Below are 18,927 nucleotides of genomic sequence, written 5' to 3' on the forward strand. Positions count from 1 at the left end.
TAGTGTTTGATTTCAAAGTTTGGTTTGACAATTTGCATGTGTCACCTTTCTCACCTTTCTGTAAAAGTACACAAATAAGAAGGTTTGCTCCTCTTTTCATTTTTTGGCAGGAGCTGTTGTTGCTGGCTTACAAGCATATGAGACTTCATGAAACAATGCCATTGAACTATGTTTGTATTGTATATCATTGTGCTACAGTAACAGAGCAGCAAAGAAACAGAGGGCTACTTTTAAGGACTCATTACTTTGTCATGTGATTTCTTTGGAAATAACTATTTTTATTGGTTTCCAATTGTTTCTATTACAATACACAGTATTGTATGAACATCTAGATTAAAGAATTGGTTGTACATTGGTCAGGCTACATTGGTCTGGCTGTTATCCTTGATCAGGCTACACATGGCTTAGCCTTGTGGAATCCAAGTACAACAGTAAAAAACATACCAGAACTGGTAGTGATCTAGGAATGCTACTCCTTTATACAATTGTCAGCAGAAACAGTACTGCGAAAGTTATATTTGTTGACTAGATTTGACATTCCCAGTGCAGGTTGTGAGGTAGGATAGGTGTTCATATTAAAGTAAATAAGCTTTTATATTATGGGGGTGGATAATAAGATTAATTGTAGGGCTATGTGTATGATGGGATCAAGAATGTAACCATGTTATGAAAAACATAGAAACTTGCATACAACCCACATTAAGGTTTTTTTTAAAGAGGTCCCTGATGTATTGTTCTTAGTTCTAAGCAATACAGTATGTCCTACCAATGAGGAAACATAAATATAGTTAACCGCTGGATTTAACATTTCTACTTTTTAAAGCACTTTTTTTTTACTTTTTCTAAAGTAAAATACATTAAACGTCTGATTTGTAAGCATTAGCGGAAAAAAAATGCTTAGAATAACCACCCGACCAGCATTTTGCACTGAATGCTACAAATCTTCAGTGTGAGAAGCACCAGCGAGCAGAGATGCCTGAGCTTGGGCATGGCTGAGGCTACTTTCCGAATGACAGTGTCTTAGCAGTTCTGAGAAAGGTGTTTTATTAAATGTCAGACTAATTGCTAGTAATGCCAGGTCTGTAATGCAAACCTGTGTTAATTTAGTGGACCTTTCTTCTATACGAGCTGTCCCTCATTTCTGTCTCCTTTTTTATCTTTTTTTATGAGGCGGCCTGGCTTCTTGCATAATAGCCCTGCTTTCATAGATTTTAATAACACATGGCCAAGGTTCAATTATGAGGTTAGAGTAATACAACTACTCAAACGTGTTTAAATACGTTATTAACAGCTCTATTAATACCTAGAATAGTACATGTTATTTTACTGTATGTAGTAGTTTTATAAGCAGCCTTTTCAAAGAAAAAGTATGTCAATGGAAATGATAATTGAGCTTTACATCTGAGAGATTCTGTTTATGATATTTTAATTTTCGGAGATTTGTGTAATTAAAGTTTCTGTACCACAAAATCCTTCAAAAGAACAAAATAATTAGATAACCACTACTTATGTTTTTTTTTGGGGGGGTTATTAAGCAGAAAATGCAAATTTCTGAACTGAAGGAGTTTTGAGCTGGTACTTGACTTTGCTACTTTGGTAGCTTAAAGAATTCCGGGTTTTCTACAGTATATCTGTTTTGAGTGAAATACTGTTTAATTAAAACACTGCTACAAATGTAGCACTTTTTAAATTCAGCACATATTGCATTTTCATTTATTATAAAGAATATGTTTTGCAGGCCTAATTGGAAGGCTCAATATGGTTGAAAAGCTTGATTTGTAAAAGGATTCTCGGTATCCAATTACTGCATAGAAATGGTCATAATTACACTTTAGCTTGTGATTAGATTAATGTAACACAGCTAATACAAAAACTGACTGTTAACTTGAGGCATACAGTAGTGGCATCCAGATACATTACCATATAAGCATACATGTTGAGTGTATTGTCCATTTTTGTTGCGACCGTGTGAATAGAGAGCACTATCATTTTGTGTGGTACTTACGGTTTGTTTGTTTGCTGTTTGAGACTTTCTGGTTCTGTCATGATGTCCGCCTATGGTGGCTCCAAAGGTCCAAACCTAACCCCTAGTTCTAAAGGCATATTTATAGCGTGTAAAGGAAAAAACACAGGCAGGTTTCAATGGGAAGATTCCTTTTTTACTTTTACTTGGGGAAGGCCTAAAAGGGAAGCGGTAAAATGTTATTTTTGGATACATCTTTTTACTTCTTTTGGTTTGGAAATTATTATGACCAGACCGAATGAATTGTGAAACATTGTGTGTAAAAAAGATCATTAGGACAATGGCTGATTCCAGGGGGAAGGGGTTTACAAACGATATAAGCTGCTCCTTAGCCTAGAACTTTAGTTCAGTTGGATGTTCGGGAGTAAAGGATTAAGGGTGTCAGAGTATGTATGCTGGATCTTTTGGGGATTTTTTTTTGGCTCTGTTGTAAGAGCTGTTTTTGTTTTGTAAATCTTTTTGTATTTTTCTTGTTGGGATAAATAAATTGCACTTTGATATAACTGAGTGCTTTACAGTGGTGCAATCATTTGGGGAAAAGGACTGCTTTGGCCAGCACTTGCAATTTTGTGACAATATCACTAATCAGGGCCTGGCTACTCAATTTCTTGGCGATTGTTTCCCAAACAACTGTCCTTACTTGCCAATAGCTGTAGCCATGGCAACCACCACAGTTCCCATTGACACCCTTCCTATAGAAAAACTGGTTGTGATGCTGGATAGAGGCATTGGGAAAAGCATTTTCATAATAGGGTGCCAATATTGTGAATCGTAAAATTATTTCCTTATTTGCTCAGTAAAGGTCCACCTTACTTATAACATGAAGTGACATTTAAACTTAACCCTCTACCTTTGCTGTTTGTTTGTTGGATAGGCTATGGGTTGTCCTAAATATACAGTAAATTGATAAAATATAGTCTATGATACAGTGCCCTATTTTTCATTAGCCTCCAATTGAACTAATTACAGTACATTCCAGAATAAACTTACGTGATGGCTCTGTGGCTAAAGGTCTGCACCTGTGGTTGAAAGGCTGCTGGTTCATATCCCGTGGCTGGCAGAGGAATCCTACTCTGAGTCCCTGAGCAAGGCCCTTAACCCCAACTGCTCCAGGGGTGCCATATACAGTACTGTAAATGTCTGACTCTGTGCTCTGACCCCAAGCTTCTCTCCTTGTCTGTGTGTCTCATGGAGAGCAAGTTGGGGTATGTGAAAAGACAAATTCTTAATACAAGAAATTGTATATTGCCAATAAAGTGATCTTGTCTTACAGTACACAAAGTAAAGCATTCTATAGAATATAGTATTCCGAACGTATTCCTAGTTATAAAGGACAAGATATTCATAGAGCCTGTGAAGGCCTTGACTTTAAAGGATACAACCAAACAGTTCTTGCAAGGGTGTGATACAGAGATCATTCCAAGGGAAATGATGAAAGTTACTTTGATCCTGCTAGCAACTTGAAAAAGCTGTTTCATATTGCAGATGCTGCGGTGCTGTACAGTTGTGGAGCTTGAAGGTGACCATTGACATTATAAACATTAAAAAGGTTGCAGATTAGAGGATGCCCATCTTGCCTCTTTGGTAGATCAGTAACCAAGGGAATCTGAATATTTTCCAGACATTTCTTGATAGAGCACAGAGTTTGTGGCTCAACCACCTGGCTAGAAAGCTAGTTGTAGATGCCCACACCTCTTTATGTAAAAGAAGCATTTCTTATTCTCCTTTTTAAATTAATTCCCCATGCTTTGAAGTATGAATTGAAACAGTTTCAGGAAAGCAGACTATGGAGGAATGAGAGAGAATTGAAAAGAAGTGGAGTTAGGTCAAATAGATATTAAATCAGTAGAGAATAGTTGACAACAGTGCACGGATGTTCTGCTTTAAGTAGAGACCCCAGCAGTGAATAAAACATTAGAAATCAATGACCCACATACTGTAGATTAGATCATTATAAAAATATTATGTTTAAAGCAACATAATTTTAGATATTTTCATGCTATTATGTAATTTAATGAAAAAAGCAGTGTAGGAGTTGTGTGAATTTACTGCCACAATTTATTAATTGTAACAGTAAATTGTGTGAGATGTTCTTGGCTGTTGAAAATCAATCAACAGAATAACAAGTAGTCTGCACACAGATTCAAAATTCACATTTATCAATACATATAATGTGTACATAAAAACATTCAAAGAAATACATGAAACAATATGCCTACTGTAATGTAGGTACAAATGGCAAATCTTTTACCGAAGAGTTATCAAGATACAGTATAACTGATATCAAAATTACAAAGAGATACAAACACAAGGATTATGCATTTACTATAACATTGGTTGTACTAACATGTTAAACAGTCTCATAAAAATACTCAACATTCAGATACTCATAATTAAATATCGTTACTTAGATTAATTAAATTGATTTCAAATGTGTTAGGGTAGCAATTTATATTCTCTAGATCGATAATGTTGAATTCTGAATTTTACTCAACAACTGTGCAACTCATGGAGAAGGATCCTGGTGCAGCATCAGCATGTTAGGAAGAGAAGGTCCTACTGTAGCCTCATGCTGACAGTCTGTTCTCTTGAGTAGGACCTCCTGGTTAGTGTTGAGCTGAACAAGGATTATATTTCTGCACAAAGGTGACAGCTTGGACAGAGTGAATTACTAATGGGGATAAATATTGAAATATCCAGGTGTGCTGACAAAAGTCTATGGTAGCTGGCGAGTCACAAGGCCTTGTTTCAGGTCAGACCTTGAGCAGAATTCTATGTTATACAGTATACTGTACCATTCTCTCTCCTAACTTGGTCCTTCAGGCAAAAGTTTAAGGCCCAGGGCACTAGACAACAGTAGTGGCCATCATAGGACATCCACAACAACACTTAATTATTAATAGTATTGCTGATAAAGAAGTAAAAACAAAGGACTTGAAAACTTTAATTTCCTAGTTAAAAGAGTGACTAAGCTCCTTTTTTTATTTTTGCTTGAAGCATAGAACAGATTTATCTCAAGAATAAATCAATTAAAAGCAGAGATTTATTCAATTCTGGGGCTTAAGCAAATGTCCAACACTGACAGTCAGAAGGAATGGAACCTTTTTAGTCTTGAACAGAGAAGAATACATACATTACAGTACACGTTTTCAAAAACCTCTTTAGGATTTAAAAAGGACACCCAACTGGCACAAATAAAAACTATATGGAAGTGCATTAAACATTGAGGACAGGAGGCACTTTTTCACCTATAAAGTTCTTGAAATATGGAATAAACAACTCAGCTGTGTTGTATAAGCTGATACCTTCTTAAATAGATACTTCTTTTTAAGAACGCCCAGAAAACCTGCTGTACACTGATTGTGATATACTCTATATGTGGATACCATGTTTGCTGTCCTAAAATGGAGATACAGAGCTCCAGTATGAGAGTAACATTGAGATTTAAGGTCAAAGTGTGACATTATTTTCTTATTTGTAAACGGGTTCATATTGTGATAAATGTATTATGTATTCTGTTATGTGTTCTACCTGGCTACAATGCAAATTTCCCATCTGGGACAATAAAGGAAATAAGCAAGTAGGAAAAGACTGTGGTCACAGCAATAGAAATCTGAGTCATCATTTTCCCAGGGCTGGGTGGGAAATCTTTTCTTTAATTTAGGAATATGTATATTACCTGCAACAAAAAGCCTTTGAAGTATCCCATTTTTACTCTGAAAACCTTACCATTTTTTTGGTTCTCTCTGCTTAGCCTGCTGGAGTAAAGAGTTAAAATAACAAAGTAATATGTTATGTCTCATGCCATAGAGGAAGCTCTTAACTGCACACATCAGTTTTCTGTAGGAAATAATAGTATGGTAGAGCAGGATACAGAATCACAGCACTATCATTGTGGCTCATGACACAGGAAATAAGAGCTTTTATCATCCTAACAAATTCGATTTTACTTCAACTGCATTTTACTTTGAAATTTTGAACAGTGTCTATTGAAAGTTTTACATTTATAATTTAGTTCTTTTAAGTTGTACTAGCTATCCTTTTGTCTTGAATACAGTCCTTGAAGTTTGACATTGTAAGATTCTAGGTGGTCAGTGGTTAGTGAAATACGTGAAAGAGAGGCTTCTTTAAGTGTATACAGATTAATAAGACTTCAGGTTGGTAAGCAAACAGATCTAAAAATGTCTTAAACAATGATATATCCTATATTATGTACAAGGCAAAATAGACTAAATATAAACATTTCATATCATGCTGTACTAACAGTAAGTACTTGTTAACTTAATACATAGTAAAACGTCTTACAACAAAGGTGTCCTCTGTTTTACTTTCTACCATTTACATAACACCATATTTGCAGACTATAAATAGCAAGCTAACATGCAGAACCAAACTAATATGCAGAATAGGGAGCCATCAGTGTGGAGGAGTGGTTGGGGTCTGGACTCAGCCCTGGAAAAAGTCCAGAAGGGGCAAGGTCTTTAGGAAGGCATGTTACTCATATTGCTTCATTAAAATAGTCAGCTGTATAAAGTCCTAAGGTACCTATTTTGGTTAAAAGAATGAGTCATATAAAATAATAATAACAACAATAAATAATGGATAAATAAGATTGCAGTGGGATTAAAAGGCACAGATTCTGTGTTACAGACGTAGAAAGCATAGATGCACTGTACCATCGCAAGACCTCTAACTCTGGCTTTGAAAAATAGTCATGGTCATAGAACACCTCTTTTACCCTGCTACTTTTGCTTCCTCACTTGTCAATGTGCTAAGACATCCATCATTCATCACATATATCTCTGAAGCCATCCTCAAAAATACTGACAAATTATTATCTTTCTGAGACAACTTTGCACTTGTCATAAATGTATTGGGGATATTACAACATTATGAAATTATTAAAACTAATATGACTTTTGAGGAAAAACTACTTGTTTCACAATTTGTGACAGTGAATTAAGGAGCTGACTGCAGCAAATGTTGAGGTGTCATTTTAGTTGTATCTGAATTACTTGCAAGACATTTCACATGAAATTCTTAGCTAGGTTTTACAGAGGCATACATTTATAGTATAAGCTTGTTGTATACAAAATCTGGAAATATTTATCTCAATGGTTTGTTTGGCAGTTTATTAAATTATTATGTACTTATTATGTACATTTATTTCTGATACTACTATTGTTCACAAATGATATTATTTTTTACAACATAAATTTAGTTAAAATCTTAAATATGCAATATTCCATGGACATATTTTTTAAGTACTCTGTCCTTAGGTGATACATAAATATTAGGATTTTGATTTTATTACACTTCAAATTTCTTATTTTTGTTGTCTATACCAGAAAGTAAGTAATTTTGTCTTTCCTTGTATCACAGGGCTCATTTGCTACTGTGCTTTTCACAGAAGCTGACCACCCCACTTTGATGACTGTTAGGAATCAGTTAAACATAATGATTTACTTTCTCACTCACAGATTCTAAATATACAATATACAATATATTGATATGACACCAAAACATGCAAAACAAACCAACATGAGTAATAGCATATACAGTATCTGTGAATCAATCTGCCGTGACACGAAAGGCTGACCATACACCTAGGGATTACAAAGACAAGAGTTAAAATATCATCTTTAACAAGAGTTATTGTCTTCCTCGTAGTTTGTCATTTTCTTACAATTAAATCAATCATTCACATTCATATAAAGACAAGTAAATATGCATTTATTATCATTAAATACTTTATCAAATGTATTTGGATTAATACTTTAACTCTTGAGCATTATGGTGTGAAAAATAAAGTTTTTATACTCAAAGATCAGTTGGCCAAATGTTTCTTGATGATTTTTGAAGTTCCTACTGAAGCTTTTGCCCTCTTCAGCCACATTTCTGTTTTTACAATGATGCCAAAGCTGCTTTGGCAAGGCAAAAGAAAAAATATTAATAACACTTAGATCTTAGTGTATAATAAGTCTTGCCTTAGGTGAGAGGTCTGTCCATTTGGCATTGCCAAATTCTCCCCTGTCTGAGATGTACATTACATGCTGTTCTATTCTGAAACAAGATGATTCCATGAGTGGCTATGACTGAATCCTGATTGGAGTAGAGCAGTACTTCCTAAATTCTGCACAGATGTGCATGCTGTTCATTGATTCTGTTACAGTGACATCACTCACCTAACTGTTCAATAACATACTTTATGTACTGTAACTCTCCTTTTGGAATAGGTCATTAAGGTTAAGGTTAAACCTAAAAAAAACCAAAATCAAACATTTAACAATTTAATTTAATCAAATTCATTTTGTTTGCTTCTTTTTTATTCTGGCAGTGTTTAAGTGGGCTAGAGACAAATGTTAATGGTATCTCATATTTTGGTATAATAATTTTGAGCATTATAAAATAATTAAATCCTATGTATGATAACTGATCAGGGTTTCTGCTCCATATGTGGGCAGACTAACATTCACAGCAGCTTCTGTTGTAAGTATACCATGTGGTAACAGCATAAGACTTTCTAAGCAAGAGGAGGTGTAGTTGTTAAATACCATGTTAACAGCGTTTTTTAAGAGCAGATTGAAAATTTGCCTAAAGAAGATACATTATTGGAGCAAATGCATGTACTGTACAAGAGCTCTTCTCAATGGAATTGATTGTTTTAGGCTCATATTTTGTGTAGTAAGGAATATTTTCAAATCTGATGAATGCAGCATTCATTGACTGTTTGGAGAATTGCTCTGTTTAAAACCAGCTAGTGTTGGGTTCGGATTCCTACAGTACTTAAAAAAATTTTAAATACATGCCTGTGTTTTGGGGCCCAAGTGAAATGAAGAGAGTAATAATTTCACCCAACTTCGATTTTTTTTTCAGATAGCTTTGGCAGCTTAGTTTATTGCATAGTTCAGGATTTGTCATTCCAAAAGTGAGTCGAAGTAAAAATGGGTAGAAAACCCATTCCGTTGGTTAAACTCTCTCTAGTTTGTTGTTTCAAGTGGAAGTAAAAGTATAGACTGTCAAAACTGGATAGTTATTCTAACCCAAACCATAGGCTGGACTGAAATACAAAAAGTGTTTTTGAGCTGATTGAAAATTTTGCTAATAATGAAACATGAAAAAAGTTTTTTTCAAGAGAATTGTTTTAGGCTTATATTTTGTGTAGTAAGGAACATTTTCAAATCTGCTGTATACAGAGTTCATAGACTGTTGAGAGAATTGCTCAGTTTAATAGCCTGCTAGGGTTATCAATCCCATGGTACTTAGATATTTTTTTATCTCATGGCTGTATTTTGGGGCCCAAGTGAACTTAAGGAAGAGTAATACTTTTCATGCAACTTGAATTATTTTCTTTTGGATACATTTGGCTGCTTAGAGTTTATTGAATAGTTCATGAATTGTAATTCCAAGAGTGAGTCAAAATAAGTGTGAAGAAAATGTGTTCCATTGGGTAAAATCTCTCTATTTTGTCATTTCAAGTGGTGGTAGAAGTATAAATAGTATCATAATTGGATAGTTCTTGTAATCCTAAACCTAGACTGGCCTGAAATACATGGTCATTTAAATACCACGTTAATTGCGTTTTGAAAATTGAAAATTTTGCCTAAAGAAGATGCATTATTGAAGCAATCTTTGTCATTTTAAGTATAGGCCCAGAAGTATCAATAAAGTCAAAACTGGATGGGTCTTGTAATCCTAAGCCTGGTCTAGACTGGTCTGAACTGCATGGTCATTTAAAAACCATGCTAATCACATTTTTCTGCTGAAAAGTTGCCTCAAGAAAATACATTAGTGAAGCGGATGAATTTACAAGTGATCTTAAAAATGAGGGTGTAACGTTTTTAGGCTCATATTTTGTGTATAGTATATGCTTGGGGTCAATGTTTTTTCTCTGCAGAGTTTGTTGTTCTCTGGGCCGTTTCTCCCATCTCATCCGTGGAAGTCTGTATTTTTCTCAGTGTGGTTATTCTTTACCTCTCTGACCAAGGTCCCTCTTGCTCTGTTGCAAAGTTTCAGAGGATAACCTGCTCTAGGATGAGTCTGAGTGGTTTACTATTCTTCATACTTTCTAATGATGGACCGGACTGTGTTCCTGGGAACTCCTTTGAGCTTTCAACAATCTAGATATGTTTCTATTCCCCTTGTTATGCCAGAGTTTTCCAAGTGCTGTTGTGGTGGAAGCGGAGAGGAGCTGAAGGCAAAGGCAGGCAGATAAGCAGGACTGTGTAAGGGGTTTTGCTTGAGGTGGAAGCCAAGTGACTAGGTGGACCAGCTGATCAGAAGCAGCTAAGAGTTGGTGCTGTAGAATAGGCTGGAATGAAGCTGCTGTGAGGGATGCTGAATGATCATCTGGAATTAAGCAGGCAATTCAGAAACAGTGCCGTAGGACCAGCTGGAATTAATCTGCTGTACAGAAAGACTGGCTGGAGTGAAAATTAACTGTCAACTACCTGGCTCAAGGAAACTCAACACTGTCAGAGCACTGTTCCTGTGGGGTAGGTAGATAAGTTGTACAGACAGCTCTTTGGTCTTCTCTGATGTGCACTGTGAACTGAGGGATGTTATATACTGTAGACATGTATATTTCTGTATCATGTTATCTAATTTGAACAGACCACAGGTGGACTTAATTCAAAATCTATAGTGATCTTACAAGGAAATTATATGTACCTTGGCTCAGTTTGGATTGTCATAGCAAAGGGTGTGAATAATTATCAAATTAAGACATCAGTGTTTTATATATTTTTTTTAAATCCACACTTTTTTTTCCACTTTGACATTATAGAGACAGAAGAGCAGTGACAAAAAAATCCCATTTCTTTTTTTCTGTTTGAATTAGCAACATAATGAGATGTGAAAAATCCCATTTGTATACTTTCTATATATGTGCTTGAACAGTATAGTATTTAAATCTCTTTGTATTTTTGTAAACTTGGTAAAGGCATTCTTCAATGAAGTCATGTCTCTACATAGTTTTGTATGATCTCTATAACTTATCAAAACATATTCAAACATATACTGTACCTTGATTTTATTTACTAAAAGGGAAATTGGGCAGCTTATGTCTGGTGGTACTGCATGTAACTTTCAGCCTTATAGTTAAAATAAGTATCTTAAGTGAAAACAATCATCAAAAAATAACTTGACTGAAAAAGAAACAAAAATGATTTTTCAAGTGAATAGGGTACTGAAGCTACTCTTTCAATTCAACAGGAGGAAAATCATACTGTGACTGGAGAGGCCTCATGTCCCAAAGCTCTCTGAGAGCCCCTCCTGCTGAGAAGACAAGTATTCCTGCTGAGTCTTTGAAGTTTCTAAGAAAAGGAACAGAAAAGGAGTCCTCATTCCAAGAAAAAAGGGTAACATCAGTGTTTTATGAAGTTACACCGCCTACAAAGGAGATTTCAAAACATAAGGTTTGTCACAGATGAATCCCCTTTTTATGTACAGCATCAGTACATCAAAATCAGGGGAATTATCTCTCATTTTACCCCAATTATCCCCATTACAAATAATGCATGGGTTGTATTATAAATAGGATACTTAACAATAGTGTGATATTCCCATCTCCATATGTGATATAATACATCCCATAGCTTTCTCCATAGTGTTTTAAATCTATAACTTATGTAACGATTTAAACTAGTTTCTAGATAAATATTGCTTTGACACTAACAGCTTCTGTTACACCCTCAGCTTTTGAGATGATTTTCATAATATTGTAAATCAAATCCTACAGTTTGATTTTACCAGGTAAAACTGTGAATTAGTATAAACCACAAATTAAAATCTGTGTTTTCAGCTATATACAACTGCAGATGTACTGTAACTAACAAAAGTTGTTCTTTCTAAATTAGCCTAAATTAGTCTTGATTCTGTTTTCTTTTCAAAAAGTGCAAGTTAATTTTTAATTACTTTAGCTCATTAGCTCTTTTGTATAGCAAGTGGTATGGCACTTTCTAGATTAGATTTCTAGATATGCTTCATATTAATTACGTACCCTTCCTGAATGTAATTAATGTGTTCAGTTTTTTTTGTTTAGTTTATTACAGTAGCTATGCTCTGTAAATACTAATGTAAATGTATTTTATGTAACTGTATGTAACTGTATGTGTAAATATGTATATGTATAAAGTAAATACAGCAAATATTTAGGTGCACAAAAGAAAGTTAATAAGTATGCAACATTTTCTACACTCTTTGATAGAACCCTTCTACACTTCCCTAAGGTTGTATTGTATAAACAGATTAGAAATTCAGCTGCTTCTTTCACCTAAAACGGTTTTGAAGGAGTCATAACTGCAAGATCAACTATACCTAAAATAAATAATACAGTATGATGAATTACAGAACTCAAAGCAAGTTAGAGGAAAATGCTCACTTACTCGCCAGACCTAATGTCTAGAAGATCATTCTACAGCTTTGGCAAAACAGAACTGTAAGAAAAGTTTCTTACAGTTCATCTGTGTGGTTCATCTGTCTGAAAAAAGACCAAAGAGCACAAATCCCGTGTAGGGAGTTAAGATTTTCAAACTAAATCTTCCAACCCCTTAAAAGTGAGCAGTAGAATTTTGTTGTATTTGGAGTATACACTATATTAACAGAGATGTACTCTTTATCAGATATACAGTAGCATGTCACATGAGAGCACTGGGCCTCATTATTGCTCCATCTGATACTGTAAGCCATTGTTATTGTACTGTACAGTATACAGTATGTCATCTGTAGTTGTGAGTTTGACCCTGAGGAAATGCAGATCAAGCTGGTACTGACTAGTTGTTTTCATGGAGGTTAATTTATCTAGTAGGTTTCTTTTTATCTGTTCTTACTAAACTTCATCAGCAATGGGTATAACATAGCAAAAGACTGAAAGAACAAACCACGGACACAAAAATCTATATCATATGATGCCATTTTGATTCTGAATTGAAACTAAAACTACCAGAAAATGAATTCAGTTCACTAATGAAAATAGGGTACTAAAAAGGAACATACTGTAATTCAATGGAACACAACACCTACTGTACATTTCTAACATAAGCCTTTTCCTATGAGGAGTATCTTTTTAAGACACCCTGTCCACTAACATTACTGTTATCTGGAAAACATCTGGATTACTTTACTAAAACCTAGGAAGTAGAATAGCAATCTGAATAGTAATACTGTATAGTCTATTTATTCTATTCATGCACAAAATAAATATCGCTACAGTGTATACTGTATGAGATAAGAGAACCTTTATCCCTGGTTCAATTTGAAGGCTTTAAACAATGTACAATTGCAAATAAAATACATTTGAATTGTGAATCTCAGCTTTCCTAATAGGCTGGGGAAAACTATGGCAAAATCACTGGAGAATGTAATCGAGATGCTTCACTACCAAGAATCACAAACTCAATTGAAGATACCCTTTTCAAGGGGGGCTTGTGTCATAATTCAGTGTGACATCCACAGCAGCAGGGTTCAGCCAGCTATTAATGTGGCACTCCACTGATGTTCAGGAATGACCAGGCTTCCATGCATTATTGTTATTATTGTTGCACACATCACATTTTGGCTAGACAATGAATATTCAGGACAATCGATAAGCATTGAATGTCCCATTTCACAGCCTCAGTGCTATTATATGCATTACATACTCTTCCTGCTGCAAAGACCTAACCTAATCAGCTAAGGCAAGACATTTCATGTGATTGGTAATGTGACACTGAATGGCTGACTGCTATTGACAAGAAATGGATAAATGTCTGACGGATGCATTTGTGAATATTCTAACTTTGCCAATAAATCACTTCATTAAAATACTGAACTGTTAAAATTTAAACAAGGTTTGAGAAACTCCATCCCTTACACTTTTATGTTCTTTTTTCTATTCTCAATGATAAGTGAATAAATATATATAATGTGAAAATATATAATTTTAATTAAGCAATGAGACAACTTGTAATTTGTTTTATTTATGAAGCATTTTATAAGCATTTCTTTGGTAAAACTCCCTCTAATAAAATATTCACACAAAGACAGCTTAGGTCACTCAAACAATTTGCAGTGCTAACAGTTCAGAGATTATTTATGCACACATTTCTAAACATTTGATCAGTTGTGGTTTGTAGTGAAGTTTGCTAATTTCTGTGTATTGTTCTGCAGATATACACAAGTGGAAACAAAACACCAATACATTGATTTTCAAAGGAATATAAGCCCTAGATTTATCTTTCTAAAATTACAGGTTGAGAATCCCTTATCCGAAATTCCTGGGACCGAAAGTGTTGCGGATTTCGGATTTTTTTGGATTTCAGAATATTTTTATATTGATTGCATCTATAAATTGGAACAGCTTGGGGATGGGACCCAAGTCTAAACACGATATCCATTTACATTTTATAATATAGCTTATACAAATACCCTGAATGTAGTTTGATATAAATTTTAATAATTTTTTAAACATAATACCATCAGAAAGGTAAGATATTAGTCTCCACCTACGATGTCATGTTTTGATTAAAAGGTTACAGTACACGTATGCCATTTGTATTTAATTTTTTCTATACAGGTATTAAGTTTTATGTGAGGTATAAAAACAAAGCATTGAATATGATTACAGGTAAATAAAATGAAAACTCTTATCAGCGCACAAGAGCTGTACATGGTGGAACCATCCCGCACTTTGTGGAATTTTCCATTTGTGGCGTGTCATGTCAGCATTCCAAAAAAGGTTTTTGGATTTTGGAATTTTGGATAAAGGATTTTCAACCTGTATAACTAATATTAAATAACTGATTCAAATAGCTTCCTACTTTGTAGCATCTTTTATCCCAAATATTCTAAAACACTTTTTCTCTCAATTCCTCATCATTTATGCATACTGAGAAGTCAGTGATGAGCCTGACATCAGAAAATAATCACTTTAAATGCAGTCTTTTAACACTGCCAAGGGATGTGCTTCACACATCGTTGGCAAAGCTCTAACCTGAGCCAAAACAGTCCTCACATCATCAGCTGCACAACAGCTACACAAACCTACAGTAGAACAACATCCAATTTCCCTCTGCTTCAACCTTATTTTTAATGGCCTTCTAAAAAGCCAAAGCCATCAGGCAAATCTTTTTAATTTTACATAAGGGCACTTGCTGGAGCCACCAATCATTTTATACCACCTAATCTACACAACTTTTTGTCCAGAGTTATCTTGACCATTCAACTGCCATCCATGCAAGGTACTTGTCACTGCAGTAGAAGCTGTTGTATCACCTGCTAATAAGGTAATACCTAACCAGCAGAACACATAATACTGTATACTGTATACATGGTCCCTCTAGACATTTCATCATTATCCAAAGAGCATCATAATGAATATCCTATGCATCATAATTAATTCTTATTTATTGCATTTCTTGCATAGAGTACTCTCCAATTTACATCAGTAAAACTGTCTGACCTTTTCAGGGAACACAGCAAAGCAATATGGACTTCTCCAAACACAAAAGAGCTCCTTATTTTAACTGTCTATGTCATGACTACACTGACCTTACCCAGAGAATAAAAGACTATTACTATAAAGACATACAGTAATTGGTCTTAGATTTGGTTAACACATACCAAGCATATACCATTGATTCAATTGATCAAATTCATTCACACATTCTAATGATCATTCAATGACTGAATTATCTCTTCTTAATCTAATCATTCATTTACAGATTGCTGTCTTGCACAACTCTCAGTTTAATTACGCCTACTCATTCTCCTCTTTCCTTTTACTCATATTTCCATTTCCTCCATTTCCTCCCACCACCCAACAGTGTGTTTTACTGTTCTTACTTTTTCATTGTGGGGTTATTTTTTTCATTTTATATTTAAACAGCAGAAACTGGAAACACAAAATTACTGAATTCCAGAAACAAGGACAATATAGACTGTTTTAAACATATCCATAAAAATACACCATGATTCAATAATAACTCTCTCTTTCTCAACTCATCTGGCAGAATCCTATGGAATATCTTTAAGAAATAAACCAATGCTGTACTGCATCTAAGATCTGTCACAGAATCAAATAATCCAGCTACATGATAGACTGTATTAAATATAGATTAAAGGTATTTAATATAGTAATATATTTAATAATTAAGCTTAAGCAAAATATAAATCTATAAACTCCAGGTCTGACAAAAAGGGACAAGTGAAACAAGCCAGGGTCGTGCCATGTTTTTGGCCAATGTAAGAAATACAGTATGAAAATGTGTCCATTAAAGAATAAATTCTACTGATACATTGAAGAGATACATTGAATATTTTAGTGCTAGCAGCCATATCACGCTGTAACTCACAACTGAAGTTAAGAAAGTGTGAGCCTGGTCAGTACCTGGATGGGAGACCTCCTGGGAAAAACTAAGGTTGCTGCTGGAAGAGGTGTTCGTGGGGCCAGCAGGGGGCGCTCACCCTGCAATCTATGTGGGTTCTAATGCCCCAGTATAGTGATGGGGACACTATACTGTAAACAGGTGCCGTCCTTCGGATAAGACGTAAAACCAAGGTCCTGACTTTCTGTGGTCATTAAGAATTCCAGGGCGTTTCTCGAAAAGAGTAGGGGTGTAACTCTGGCGACCTGGCCAAATTTCCCATTGGCCCTTACCAATCATGGCTACCTAATAATCCCCATCTGTGAATTGGCTTCATTGCACTGCTCTCCTCCCCACTGATAGCTGATGTGTGGTGAGCGTTCTGGTGCACTATGGCTGCCGTCGCATCATCCAGGTGGATGCTGCACATTGGTGGTGGTAGAGGGGAGTCCCCATTACCTGTAAAGCTCTATATAAGTGTAGGCAATTATTATTATTAGAAGAGGATGACATCGATATATTAGAATGAAAATAAATATACTGTAAGTAAAAGGTAAAATTGTGAAAAATAAGACAATTGAACCTTCTCGTAGGGAAAAAAAGGATTATTTAAATGTAGTTTATGCCATCTATACAGTATATTTATGGAACATTACTTATAAAAAGAGTTTAATGCATTTTTAGCTAGCTTTCAGAAATATTTAGAAAATTTGGCTTTACCTTCCTCAGTTTATCTTCTTTTTTTGAAGCTTGGCTTTATGAGTTCTTTATAAATATAGTTCCAAAAAACACGACATGAAAAAAGTCTGCACTGTCACAATCATTTTTAAGAAGGCCATGTTTAAATTTGGTGGGCTCCATTCTTTCAGTATGGTTTATTTCCTTTGTTGTAATCTTGTTTATAATCTATCGAACATATTTTTTTTTATTTTTTTGTTCCGTATAGATTTATGTGATGAACAGTATACATTATAGCAGTGTCTGCAAAGCTGAGCTCACTACTTCCTCAGCTCTATAATTTGATATATGCAAGTGTCATTGCAGGTGAAAAAGCCCCTGAGGACTCCTGAGAGTGGCAGGCTGATGAGCACACCAGGGAGAGTTTCCCTGGAAGCAAGGTTCTTTACCTCATTGTCTTTCTATCACTACTAGCTTCTCCCTATTATAGGCACATTATTAATCAGGAGGTATCTGGTGTACAAAATGCAGCAGAAACTCATTTTTATCTGTTGTTGACTGAGATTTTCCAAATTGAATCAAACAAAGATGATTGCAGCATTTATAAAAAAACAGCAATATGTTACTTTTGTTCCAAAATGTGAATAATTACCTGTATGAGTTATTCAAATCTTAGTGATTTGGTTTTCAAAATAGCACATTCTTTTGGTTCAAAAGTTAATGTTTGATTTAAAGATGTCCTACAGTGGACACAAACTGTGTTATGGGATTAACTTGCAAAAAGAAATCATTTAGTGTCCAGGAGCTCCAGTATGATACAGATACAGTACATTCACTGTGCTATATTTCAAATCTAAGAATGTTAATATACTGTACAAGTACCCATACTGTTTCTCATATTTGTTGGTCTTATTTAGTCAGATCCTGTTATCAATTACATTGGAACAAAGCAAAAAATAAATGATGTATTTTGTTTTATAAAGCTTCTATCTTTTTAATTGAGCCTATGAAAAAAGCAAATGTTTTGTTTTAATGATAAAAATGATAAATGATTAAAAAAAAATAAAGGAAGAATCGTAATGGATTTCTAGGTATTGGAGAGTTGAAGTTGTCCCATTACCTGATGTTCTATTTCAGTCGTGCCTCATTAGTTACAGTATCTCGAGCATACTAAGGGATTTGCAGTAGAAGACAGGAGTTAAATAAGTCTCAGCAGGTTTGCAAATTTTGAAAGATGTGTATGGTAAATTGTATAATTATCTAATAACAATTACACAACATGTAGCATATCCATAAAGCAATGTCTGTGAAACAGACAAATATAAATAATGAGTTTTGTACGCTTCATGAACTGTAAGTGCATATAATAAGAATGGGTGTCATAAAAAAGTATTTTTTATATGCAGTATAACTCACTGGAACAATTGTATTGAAAGAATGATTTGTGAGTGAATGTTACATTTTTAACATGAGACTGATTATAAACATATGTAATCTATAACTAAAAAGGCAAAAATAAATAAAAGTAACAGTTCTAAAGCAAATGCCTTAGTTGTGCATACTGATCAACTGTAGTTTAACCATATAGTGAAGACAAAGATGAGTGACCAAATGTCTAGAGTTACTGTACATGCAGCACTGAGTACTTATACAGTATGGTGGCAGGGGGACATTTTCATCGGGAAAGTTTGCAATAAAAATCTAACAATATTTGTCTACTGTTAAGCACTTTCTCTTGAGAAGGCTCATAAAGTTTGACATAGCTCTATGATTTGTACTGTTTCTTTCCTATCTATTTCTACTTGATTAAAATTGTTCAGGTGACTGTAATTATACTACATAGACCAAACCAGAGCACAGTGTCTCATGGAGCCAGAGCTCAAT

At 34.7% G+C, this 18,927-nt stretch overlaps 1 protein-coding gene across 4 annotated transcripts in view; it reads left to right on the top strand.

Annotated features, from left to right (window-relative positions):
- Nucleotides 1-18,927, top strand: part of iqcm (IQ motif containing M) — a 92,522-nt gene that overhangs the window by 30,649 nt on the left and 42,946 nt on the right. For 3 of the 4 annotated variants that reach the window (XM_069188537.1, XM_069188555.1, XM_069188560.1), the window contains exons 9-10: nt 11,237-11,439; nt 17,410-17,483. In XM_069188537.1, the coding sequence (XP_069044638.1) occupies nt 11,237-11,439; nt 17,410-17,483 (277 nt within the window). The remainder of the gene's footprint in view (nt 1-11,236; nt 11,440-17,409; nt 17,484-18,927) is intronic. The other variant, XM_069188546.1, reaches the window with a different exon arrangement.

This window comes from Lepisosteus oculatus, chromosome 1 (assembly GCF_040954835.1).
Source record: "Lepisosteus oculatus isolate fLepOcu1 chromosome 1, fLepOcu1.hap2, whole genome shotgun sequence".
Taxonomy (NCBI): domain Eukaryota; kingdom Metazoa; phylum Chordata; class Actinopteri; order Semionotiformes; family Lepisosteidae; genus Lepisosteus; species Lepisosteus oculatus.